This window comes from Schistocerca nitens, chromosome 3, assembly GCF_023898315.1.
Source record: "Schistocerca nitens isolate TAMUIC-IGC-003100 chromosome 3, iqSchNite1.1, whole genome shotgun sequence".
NCBI lineage: Eukaryota > Metazoa > Arthropoda > Insecta > Orthoptera > Acrididae > Schistocerca > Schistocerca nitens.
Window position 1 is genome coordinate 194,321,100 of NC_064616.1, and position 12,970 is coordinate 194,334,069.

The 12,970-nt window shown below is 39.7% G+C and overlaps 1 protein-coding gene across 1 annotated transcript in view; it reads right to left on the reverse strand.

Annotated features, from left to right (window-relative positions):
• Positions 1–12,970, reverse strand: part of LOC126248142 (high affinity copper uptake protein 1-like) — a 49,274-nt gene that overhangs the window by 12,996 nt on the left and 23,308 nt on the right. The window contains exon 2 of the mRNA XM_049948842.1: positions 11,376–11,630. Within this exon, the coding sequence (XP_049804799.1) occupies positions 11,376–11,630 (255 nt within the window). The remainder of the gene's footprint in view (positions 1–11,375; positions 11,631–12,970) is intronic.

A 12,970-nucleotide genomic window follows, 5' to 3' on the forward strand; every position in this document is an offset into this window, starting at 1 on the left:
TCAAGACCTGTGGGATGAACTTGGCGGCAACACAATGAATTCCAAGATGCTGTGTCATGATTTCACGACACGATCCAATTGAAATGTTACATTCTTCTACAATCTTTCTGACAATCAGTCTTCAATTAGCATGCACGTTCCTGACATGAGCGTCGTTGGTAGACATCAAAGAGCATCCAAAACAAGTGTCACCTTATCTTCTGTCTGGCCATTTTTAAACTATGTGAACCATTTGTAACACTGACAAGGGAACCTCCCCATCGCACCCCCCTCAGATTTAGTTATAAGTTGGCACAGTGGATAGGCCTTGAAAAACTGAACACAGATCAATCGAGAAAACAGGAAGAAGTTTTGTGGAACTATGAAAAAAATAAGCAAAATATACAAAGTGAGTAGACCATGCGTAAGATAGGCAACATCAAGGATAGCGTGAGCTCCGGAGTGCCGTGGTCCCGTGGTTAGCGTGAGCAGCTCTGAAACATGAGGTCCTTGGTTCAAGTCTTCCCTCGGGTGAAAGTTTTACTTTCTTTGTTTTCGCAAATTTATGATCTGTCCGCTCGTTCATTGACGTCTCTGTTCACTGTAATAAGTTTAGCGTCTGAGTTTTGCGACCACACCGCAAAACTGTGCGATTAGTAGACGAAAGGACGTGCCTCTCCAATGGGAAATGAAAACATTTGATCGCGAGGTCATAGGTCAACCGATTCCTCCACAGGAAAACACATCTGATAAATTCTATACGACACTGGTGACCGCATGTGCGTCACATGACAGGAATATGTTGTCCACCCACCTAACTTGTACACTTGGCGAATGGGTAAAAAGATTCTTCTACCTTGCCCGATTTAGGTTTCCTTGTGGATGTGATAATCACTCCCAAAAAAGTGATGAAAACATAAGAGTTTGTCACATACACTGAAAATAAAAAATTAAAATTTTCACGCGATGTAAATCTTGAACCAAGGACCTCTTGTTCCGCAGCTGCTCATGCTAACCATGGGACCACGGCGCTGCTGAACTCCCACTATCTCTGATGTTGCCTATCTTTCGAATGGATTACTCAGTTTGTATATTTTGCTTATTTTTTCATAGTTCCACACAACTTCTTCCTGTTTTCTTGATAGATCTGTGTTCAGTATTTCAAGGCCTATCCACTGTGCCAACTTATAACTAAATCTGAGGGAAGTGTGATGGGGAGGTTCCCTTGTGAGTATGGCTTAAGTACTCATCACTGTGGGCTTCCTGCATCAGGTGCTGGTGTTACATGAAAGCACTGTGAACCACTGATTCCAGATCTATCAAATGTTCTTTGGTGGATTGCAGTGCCTGAAAGACACTTTGAAACCATGGTAAATGTCCTCTAGCTTCCAGATAGGAAGTCATTGGTTGACATTCTTTCAAATAATTTACACTACCTGATTGTTAGGGAGACAAGTCAATAATTAGTAAAGATTTGTGGGTCTTTTCCCAGTTTCAGGATAGGAATAGTAATTCTCCTCCACTATTGGGGTAGGGGGAATCCCTCTTTTGAACAAATAATATTTAAAAACATGAGGAGGTGTTTTATGCTGTTTCGCTAAGTTGTTTAAGTATTTAACTGTGGATTTTATCATGTCCTGAGGCTGCATCTTGATACTCTGCTAATGCACTAGTGAAACTCGCCTTCACTATATAGAACACTGTATGATTCAAGACCTTCTGCATGGAAGAATAATTAGTTTTGCTCCACCAGATTTTTCTATGTCACAAAATTTGGATGGTAGTTACTGCATGCAGACACTTCAGCAAAGTGTACTGCAATGACTGTGGAATCAATACACATGTCATCATTGAGGAATATGGGAGGAACTACAGTGAATGGTTAATGGCTGCAAATGCAGTGGAGTTTAGTCCATACTTGAGATGATGAGGTGGAGACCCTCAGATGATACATAACATTCCTAACACTCCTGCTTTCTCATTTTTATTAAAAACCATGCCTTTGCTCAAAGTCTCTTGAATGCTATTAAATGGTCCATAGAATGATGGTGATTGTGTCATTGAAGGACACTTCTATGCTCTCTGATAGCTGTAGCTATTCTTCAGACCACTATGGCACAAGTTTCTGTCATTGGGGGCCTGAAGACTAGGGTATCGTTGCTTCCACAGCATGTATGATCTTGTCAATAGCATCTTGTACAACTCCTTTGATATTCTCTTCTTGACTGGCTTTGAAAGAAGCTTTGGAGGTGAAAGCTTGCCAGTTGGTTTTCTGAAGGATGGAAGGAAGAAAGATTAGAGTCTGTTGACAAAGCAGACGAGACATCTCCAGCTGCGTGATGTCCCTTTCCCCAACTGAAATACAGGCACTGACATGTGACTAGGGCAAGGAGTTTGTGTTTGCAACTTTCTCATTGCACTAGGTGTGGATTTTGTGATAGTGTTTACAAAGTTTAATGTAATGTTGACTTGGTGGAGTCATCCAGACTTTTTCTTAGCATCTTGATATGACAGACAGTCAGGTGTTTTATATTCCTGGATTTTCTTTTCCCTTCTTGAAAACTGAACATAATGACAAACAAGGGTGGTGGAAGGTGGGGAGTGGGGCTGTTCTTGGCAGTTTACACATGTAGGGAGTTGTTCACAGGATCTGCCCACATGCACTGTCCTTCTGAACATCCCACAAGTAGCATCTTCAGTAAGGAGGGAGGACGTGGGTCCAAACCTCTGGCATCTAAAACATCTCATAGGATGAGGAATATAGGGTTTGACATCACATCTCCAAAACATGACCCCAATTTTCTCAGGTAAAATATTTCCATTGAGGTCTAGGATGAAAGCTTCATGTCCACCCTATTATCTTAAGGTCCTCTCTGAATGTGATAAACAAAATTCACTCCACACCACTCTAGGTTAGTGTGCAATTCATCTGTTTGTGATATTAGGTGGAATATGAGACCTCAAATTCATACAGTTTGTTACGATGAGAGGTGTAACTGGTGTATCACCAAGATTGTGACAAGCCTGAAGTGTCTATGGTTGGTTAGCATTCAAAGTTTTTATCAACAGAGACCCTTTCCTCATTTTCTGTTTTGCAGCAACTTCTCTGAACATATCCTCAACATTTCCAATGAAAAACTATGGCTTCACTGTTGCAAAAGATTCACCACCAGTTCTAGAGCATACCAAGAATTTGGCGAACATTCTGCCTCCATTTCTCCTTACCTGATGCTCATCCCCAAGCATGGCCAAAGGTGGAAACACTATGGAATTGTGTCTCCACCAAAATCTTGTTTTCTTTCTGTGGAGATGACCATGTCATCACAGAGTAGTGTAGAGTCTTACCTGTTTTACTGCAGATTGTCTGGCTGTATGCCACTCGCTCTGATTGGAGGCTCTCCGCACGGATTGCACCCTAACATGGCAAAGGCTATCTGGCTTAGCAGCCTTTGCCCAGAATCCCAGTGCCCTGAATTGGTTAGGTAATTACTTAATTACTACTAGGCACACATAGGAAAGCAGCAATTTTTGCATCAGCAGTGTGGTTGGTGTGTGGGGGGGGGGGGGGGGGTTACAACTGTGAGCTCCCCTCACAATGTAGAGACTACTGCATTGGATTTTGAAAGCGAACATAAATGCACACTAATTGTAGGTGCAGAGGATCACAGCACATGGTGGATAGATTATGCACCACGTAAGGTGGCTCTTTGGTAAAGAGTCAGACCACAAATTCAATGGCATTGGGTTCAATCCCCTGTCAATTGTAGGATTTCTATCTGTCACTTATCAACATCTACATCTACATGACTACTCTGTAGTTCAAAATTACATGCCTGGAAGAGGGTTCATCAAACACCTTGAAGCTATTTCTCAACTGTTTCACTCTCTAACAGCATGTGGGAAAAACAAATTCTTAAATCTTTCTGTAGGAGTTCGGATTTCTCTTATTTTATTGTAATTATCATTTCTACCTATGGAGGTGGGCACCAATGAAGTATTTTCACATTCGAAGGAGAATGTTGGTGATTGAAATTTTACAATAAGATCACGCTGCAAAGAAAAACGCCTTTACTTACTCATTGCCACTTTAACTCACTTATCGTACCTGTGGCACTCTCTCCCATATTGCAAAATACAAAATGATTTGCCCTTCTTTGAATTTTTTGAATGCTGTTCCTCAATCCTATCAGATGCAAATCCCACACCGCACAGCAATGTGCCAGAAGAGGACTGACATGTGTAGTGTAGGCAGTTCTTTAGTAGACCTGTTGCATCTTCTCTAAGCATTCTGTCAATAAATCACAGTCTTTGGTTCACTTTCCCCACAGCATTATCTATGTGACTGTTCCAGTTGAAGTTATTTGTAACCGAAATCCCTACGTATTTAGTTGAATTCACAGCCCTCAGATTTGTGTGATTTATCATGTAATTGAAATTTAGCAGTTCCTTTTAGGACTCACATGTTTATCACTTCTTTCACCTCTGGCAATGTCTGTTCATGAGAAAAATGCTGAGTTACACCATGATTGAGAACCCACGTTATACTGTAGGTCCTCCTATAACTGGCTAGGTAAGTCAGTTCAAAGGTCAAAGGAAGGCAACAGCATACCACCTCCAACAGGACCATGCCTAGTAAAGTGCAGTCATGTTTGAAACAAGCTTCAGATTGATGACTGCTTTACTTTTATGGCATCCTTCCCCAACGGCCCACACTTTATGTGAAATTTAGAAGAGTGAAGGCCAGATCTTAAAAGTTGACCATAAGAAATTAACCCTAGCAATACTAATGCATATTCAATAATGCAGACGGTCAATTGGGGAGGGGGGGGATTGGGAAGGGGTGAGGAGAGTCACTTTATGACATCACAAAAAAGTTTAGAGAATAAAAATTTTGTTAGCTGTTTTATACTTTTATTAACAACATACTTTTTAGAGAGATACTGATGTGTAAGTGGGGTCCAGAATCTGAAAATATTGACTATGACATTTGTTGTGAAAGTCGCATCTACTAGCACTACCACTAAAACTTTTGTATTAAATTTAACTGAAAAAAATTTAAAATTGTTACAGAATTTCGTAGAAGAATTAATTAGAAACAATAAATAAACAAAGGTCATCTACCCATAATGCTGGTGTGATCATATGTCCCACCATTTCTAGTAAGCCATTTATTGCAATCAGAAAAGGTGTGGCACTTAAAACCAATCCCTGTTGACTCCATTTTTCTGTACATATTGTTTAGTAAGTACTGTGCCCACTCTGACTCTAAATGGTCTAAGTGATTAAAAACATTTGTATAAAACAAGATCAACTTTCCTCATCAACACCACTCATGCAGAGTTGATAAAATGTGACGCTGTCACATTATGTCGTATGTGTTGTGTAAATCAAAAAATATTATGATTAAATATCAGTGGTGCACAAAGGTATCTCTAAATGTAAATACCCCAATCATATGAAATGTTCAGTGGTAGTTTGAGATCAGAATCCATGCTGGACTGGGAAAGGAGATTTCTAGATTCCAAACAACAACAATAAAGCCATGGATGAACCATCCTTTCTGATAGTTTATCCTAGTTATTTGTTAGGTTGATCAACCTGTAAGTATTTCTATTTTTTGGGCCTCAACCTGGTTTTGGTATAGGTATTGTGATACTCACTTTCCACAGGGAGAGAAATTTTCCCTCTTGCCATATCTTGTTTAAAAATTTTAGAACAGAGTTTTTACTATTTTCACCACAATACTGAAGATTTTCACTATGGATATCATCTGATCCTGGAGCTGTAGCTCTACATTGTTTTAAAGGATTATTTAGTTCCCAGGCATTAAAGTGTGCATTGTTGGTTTCCAGGTCTGTTGAGACAAAATGTATGGTATTACGTTCTGTTAAAAGGTGATGTTGAGTGAAATTTGATGGTAATTCTCAGATGACAACATTTATACATAATACCTTGCTAAAAGTTCAGCAATGTCAGAGGAACTGGTGTTAATTTCTCCTATGTTGAGAATTTCCTGAAGTCTATTAGTATACCGAAGTCCACTAATCTGCTGCAAGTGGACCACGCTTGTGAAGTTTGGGTATGCAATCCCACGGAAGAAACACATTGTTCCCAACATTATACCTTGCACCTGATATTTTGAATAAAATTAAATTTTTAGTAGAGAGATGGCATCTATGTTATCGTAGAGCCCTTTGTTGCTCTGTGATGGCATCTGGGATCTCTTTGCACCACCATGGAACAGGTTTCCAAACAGGACAAACTGAAAATAGTGATATTACTGTGTCTGTAACTTGAATGACCATTTCTGTTGTGTCTTCCACTACTTTAACGAATCTCTTCTCTATATTTATTGTGATCTACACTTTAGCAGTGAAGGTATTCCAACTGGCTCTTCACATGACCAACATGGTAAGCAGTTGTTGTGTTGTAGATTTGGTACCACTAAAACATCACAAAGGTCATCATGAACATTCCATTGGATCATAGGTGGGAAGATAGAACTGCAGACTGTCAAGCCTGTTTGCAGAGTAGGAGCCATATTCGGTGCCAAAATTTGTTGGGGCTCCCAAATTTATTAGACAGAGATCATCAAGTTTTGATGATAATCTCTCTAGTAGTTACCCTATACTAGTCATTATCTCAGCGCCCCATATGTGTTCATGGGAATTAAAATTTCCCAGTAAATGAAAGGTGGGGTAACCCACTCAAACAGGTCTTCCATCTTCCTGTAAGTAATGTCTCAGTCAGGGGGACTTTAGATATTACAGATAGTAATCATTATGCTCACTTGTATTCTAATGGCTACTGCTTTGAGTGTACCATTTATAGATATTTGTTCATTCAAGGTGTTTGATTTAATTTGTGAGCAAACACCTCCGAATGCTCATTCCGTGTTTATTCTATTTTTGGCCATGTACATGATATCCTCCTCTAAGTGCAGGAAGATGGTCTTCTAAAAATCACGATTCCTGTACTCCTATACATACTGTGGGAAAGTTAGTGGTTAACTGTCTACTTTCTTCCAGGGGGTGATAGTAGCTAGTGAAATTCTATTGTAAAATCACTGAAAAGGCCTCAGAGTAGTAAGTGAAGATGAAAGTAATGATATAAGTTGATCTGCACAGTTTAACAATCCTTCCTGTGAGGTTGTCCATACATTCTTCTACTGGCAAGGAGATTTCCAGTTTGATAAGTACCAATGAATTAGTTCTTTCTTTTGTTCTTTTCTTGTCTTGTGTTTTCCCTTCTTCTTCCATTTTAGGTGAGAAGATGATTAGACAGTTATTCAGTCCAACATATTTGCCTCTTTTAACCACTGACAAGTATTTGACTTTTTATCTGTTATATTTTGGGAAGGAAGAAGATTTTGTGGAGTGGGTCTTCCTCTCTCATGCTGTCAGAGGGATATGAAGTGTCTCCTGTTGTGTCTACTGGGATGCTACTATTGGCTCTGTAAGATTTCAAATCAAGAAGGGTGGAGATCTATTTCAGATATTTTTTCATTCTGGTTGGATGTTCTTGGTTTACAGTAGGTGGCAGATTTGGTTTTGAAAAAACCTGAGGCATACGAGGTTAAAACTGTCACTTCTGCATTGTTTGTCATCAAATCGGTGAACGGGGACGATGGTGTTTCATACAATATACACAGAAGCAGTTGTTTGCAAGGATTGTCTCTGTGAAGTGATCTTTCACAGTTTCTGCATTTTGAGTCTGCCATGCAGCAAGATGACATGTCCAAAAGATAAGCAATGGGCAGTGGGATGCAATGTTTCAAGTCACACCTATACACTATACCCAACTTTTCTGGGATGACATTTCCTTCAAAAGCTAATATGAAGGCACCTGTATCTATTTTGTTCTCTCTTGGACCTTTTCGTAGATGTCAGACAAAATGTATGCCTTGTCATTCTAGGTTAGCTTGTATCACAGCATCTGCCCAGTGTGTAAGGCCTGTATGAAAGATAACTCCTTGTGCCAAATTCTAAGTTTTACATGGAGTAACAGTCTTTCACCTGTGTGAAGTGCTCATGATTATGCAGCACAGGAGGGTTTAATCACTAGTGACCCATTTTGCATTTTTTCCAGTGTGTCTACTTCTTCAAATTTATATTCTGCTGGTGCCACAAAAAATAATGGTTTTGTCACTGTAGCAGTATTTCTATCTGTTCTAGTACACACAAGGTATTGAATAAACTGTTCTGCTCCCAGTCTTCTGGCTTGTCCCTTTTCCCATGGGAGTAGCCAGGGTAGGGAAAGCAGTTTAATTTTAGCAATCCACATCAAAATATCTATAATTATCTGTTGACACAGCCAGATCAGTACAGTCATTATGCCGGTTTAGTCTGATGCATTTTGTGTGCAATATTTCCACCCTGATGCTACCTGCTCAAATCAAAGGTTCACCCCACAGCCCCACCCAGCCACAGCAATGGTCATCTGGCATGATGGTCATTGCTGGGAGTCATGGTCCATCAAGATGACAGACACCTATTACTTGGAATGTGTGGCAAGCTAGCAGCTCAGGCATCAGAAGTGAGGTGCCTGTGTTTTCAGGAGGCTGCACCAAGAAGATACACAATGACCCTACCACGTCAGGTTGGCTACCACATTGCCTTTTAAGCATATCTATGAGATTACGTAGTTTTTGTGTGCATTTGGCACTATTTAAGATATCCTTCCTCAATTGGTCCACATGGCAGAGAAAATTTAGAAAAATGGAGGTCAAACATGAAAGGGGATCAAAAATTACTTCAGCCAAAAAATTTGATGCAAAGTAAATGGCTTAAGATGTAAATGGAACACAGTAGAACCTAGAGAAATAGGTAGATTAACATCAAAGATTGCCACCATGGATTAGAGAGTAAGAGAAGTAAGGACATTATGAGATGGAAGATAGCAGCACAAGAAAGGAAGCAGGTGTTGCAACAGCTTGGGGACCCATCCTCACCAAGACAGCACTCAGGTGCATGTCTAGATACAAGGAAAATCAGGTATCTGTTATGCTCAAGGTAGCTTCAAAATGTACAATGTGACCATCCACTGTTACTCTTCACATACAAACTACTGTCACCATCTCCTGAAGGAAATTTAGTTGCATTTGGTAAGAGATGTTCATACTGAAACTATCTTTTTTATAGTAAGTAAGTAACTGATCAGCTTCAACTTTTTTCCTAATGTTGTTATGGTCTGTGTCTACTAATATACACTGATGAGCCAAAACATTATGACCATTGCCCATCGTGAGGTTGTATGCTGCCTGGTGGCACTGAGGTGACATAGTATGAGTGGTATATTAGCAGAGCAGAGACAAATGGGGAATGATTCCAGCGATGATTAGTGGTGCAAATGCAGAAATCCACCAACTTAAGTGACTCTGACAAAAGCCAGTTTGTTGTGGCCCAGTGCCTGGGAACGAGCATCTAGGAAAAGGCGAAGCTGGTTGGCTGTTCACGTCCTACTGTTGTGAGCATCTGTGGATATTGTTTGAAGAATGCTGAAAATATGAGTAGGCGACGAGAAGTTGGACGTCCATACCTCATAACAAAACATAGGGATCAGAGGCTTACCCACTCTCTAAAGCAGGACAGGCGGTGATATGTGGCAGATCTGACAACAGAGGACAGTGCTGGAACAGACACAAGTGTTCCGGAGCACACCATTCAGTGCACAGTGCTGACATGGTGTTCCACAGCACAGGACTTCTACATGTTCCCATGCTGACCCAACATCATCAGTTTTGATTACAATGGGTATGGGATCACTGAGATTGGACCACGGATCAATGGAATTATGTCGACTGGTCAGATGAATTCCATTTATTGTTAAACCAGGTCAATGGTTGTGTACATCATCCAGGCGAACGGCTGCTCAAAACATGCAGTATGCCACAGATGCAGGCTGGTGGGAGCAATATAATGTTATGGAGGACATTAACCTTGGCTTCCATGGGACCTGTGGTAGTAACTGAAGGCACCATGACAGCTGTAGACTACATGAACATTATTAGGGATGCTTGATTTCCCCAACAGTGGTGGCATCTTCCAGCAGGATAAATTTCCATGTCACAAGGCCAGAATGGTGCTGCAGTGGTTTGAGGAACATGATAGTGAACTCAAGTTGATGTCTTGGCCATCAAATTTGGCTTATCTAAATCTGATGAAACCCAACTGGGATGCTATCAGGCACCAGCTCCATGTCCACAAATCAACTGTCCATAAATTACGGGAAGTGTGTGACCTGTGCATAGGCATCTTGTGCCACAAAACTCTGGAAACCTATCAAGTAGTTGTCAGATCCATGGCGCACACAAAATCACTGCTGAATTGAATTCCAGAGGTGGCCAACACACTTTTAAGTAGATTGTCATAATGTTTTGGTTCATTTGTTTATTTCACCAGTATTCATAACCAATTCCACAAAACAGTAAATATTAACCTGCACATCATACAGATATTGTGCAGTTGAGGTACAAGAATATGGGGTTTATGAGATTCTCTGCTTGTAAGAAGTTTTCTAATGGTGCAACAAGAGAAACTCACCCCAAGAGTGAGAGAATGGAAAAGAATTAGAACAATACACAAAACTGTCTTCAAAAATCATTCAAATAATGTTTGTCTGGTTCAGGGTGCGATTTGTGCTTTTACCAGTGGGGGGGATGTCTTAGGGAGTTATTAGAATTATATATGTTACTAGCTTGGACCGTGGCATTACGCATGGTTAAACAGCTACTTATAAATAGATGTTAATGCCGAAACTCACTATTCACGCGTATGCACTATCAGAAAAGCCATCCCTTGTTATATCTTTAAAAGTACATTATAGGTAAAGCTTATTTACAAAATCATCTATATACAGGTATACGAGGGGAATTCAAAAAGTAGAGGCACATTTGTGAAAAGCTGTACTTATTCTGATGATAGAAAACTGAAACATATTAATAATATTATTAGTAACACTTATTAAAAACTTTCAGTGTTCGGCTCCACAAATTTAAATTATATGTAAAGTTTTACTCCAGTGCGTGGGAAATAAACATCCCAGGTTGGGAAGCATAAACTAAAACCAGAGGAGGGGATGGTCTGATGCAGAGGGGGGGAAATCCCCCCCATCCCCCACCTGCAAATTGCACACTGGTCTGGTTGGACAAGTGGATGGATTGTTTTGATGAACCCATATGAATATGCCATAAAGGATTGTTCACAACATTCAATAAAATCCTTAACAAAAATAAAGTGTATTTTCAACCTTTTTTTAATAACTAAAAAACACACACAAAAGCAAATATAATTTATGTGAATGATACTGCCACTGGAAAGTGATAAACTGGAGATCTGGCTAATGAAATAAATCTAATAAATTTGCATTTGAAAATTTAAACAATATTATTTACTCACCATCATGGAATGCCCATGCATGTTGCCACATGCATCATGACCAGCATGGTCTGGGAGATCATGGCTGGCATGTATATGGCTTGTATCAACATTGTGATCATGTACCATCACATCCATCTGGGTAGGAACTACTGGAGAATCATGTCCAACATGCCCTGCATGACTTCCCATGCTGTGATTCATCATAGGGTGAGCACTGTGATTCATCATATGGTGTGCACTGTGATCCATCATATCGTGTCCACTGTGGTCCATCTGAAAGATTAATAGTATTTATTTTTTATGTATGTACACACCAGAATTGTAATTTCAAATATGAGGAATTACACAATCTACCAGCAGTTTAAGATACACATTGCCAAGTATTTGGCTGCACCTAGTAAGTAGCCATATTGCACTCACTGCATTCACTTTGGGTTCATTCATAATGACACTGAAATGGGAGATGACAGAATAATGACATACTGAATTCAGTTTTCTGGAGATGTTTCACAGCATGAGATCATAATATGGTTTCTCTTTTCAACCACTTCATGAGTGCTGAAATGGTGGATATTGAGACTAATGACCACAGAATATAAAGGTAAATGTTTAAGATTCTATACATATCAAGTGAAAGAAATTGATCCTCACTAGGTAAGAGTATCGTAGGGTGATATTGCAACAATGTATTCCAAGCAGTTGGAAAAAGTAGCAGAGCATTCCCTTTTTCATGAAAATAGATCAGACAGATACAATTAACTATAGGCCTATATCACTGGCATCAATATGTTGCAGATTTATGGTACACTTTTTGTGCTTGTTAACTATAACTTTTTAGAGACCAAAAATACCTGTAGGACCAACATGGCTTCTGCAATTTGTAGTCTTGTCAAACTCAGCTGGCTCTGTTCAATGAGATTTAGAAGGAAGTAGATAATGATGCCAAAGCAGTTGCTTTGTGATTGGATTTAGTGCTTCCTTGCAGTTATAACACAACATGGCAAACTTAGCAGAGAGCAATCAGTGGATGTGAAAGTGACTGTGCACATTGTAAGGAAGTGTTATAGGATAACAACTAGTCACTATATAAATATATGTTATTTGGTGGATAATGTCAGAGGCTTCAAGAGGCTATTCATGGATGATGCTGTTGTGGACTATATAGGAAAGCTGCAATGCCAGAAAAGTATAGTGAACTGCAGGTACACAAATAATTAGTCTAAAATGCATGAACAGATGGAAAGACCCATGCCAGTTTTATTCAGCAATCAATCACTGATTGAGGAACTCTTTTTGACCATTTCTTGAGTACTGCTCATTAGTCTGAGATGCTTATCAGATAGGATTGACACAGGAAACACAGAACATATGAAGAATGGCAGCATCACAGAGGTCCTTACAAAACTCCAGAGGCAGATGACACAAGCAGCTTTGGCAGTTCTGTCAGTGGATCAGTAACACCTTGACATAATTTTTCAAGCAAGTGGGAGTCATCTTTAGTTGAAAAAGGCATGATTATAATTATACTCACTCAAAAAATTCAGTTCAGCAATGGATAGTATGCTGCATGGTGACAAACAGTTCTACCTTTTGCTCAACCTGGAGAAATGTAA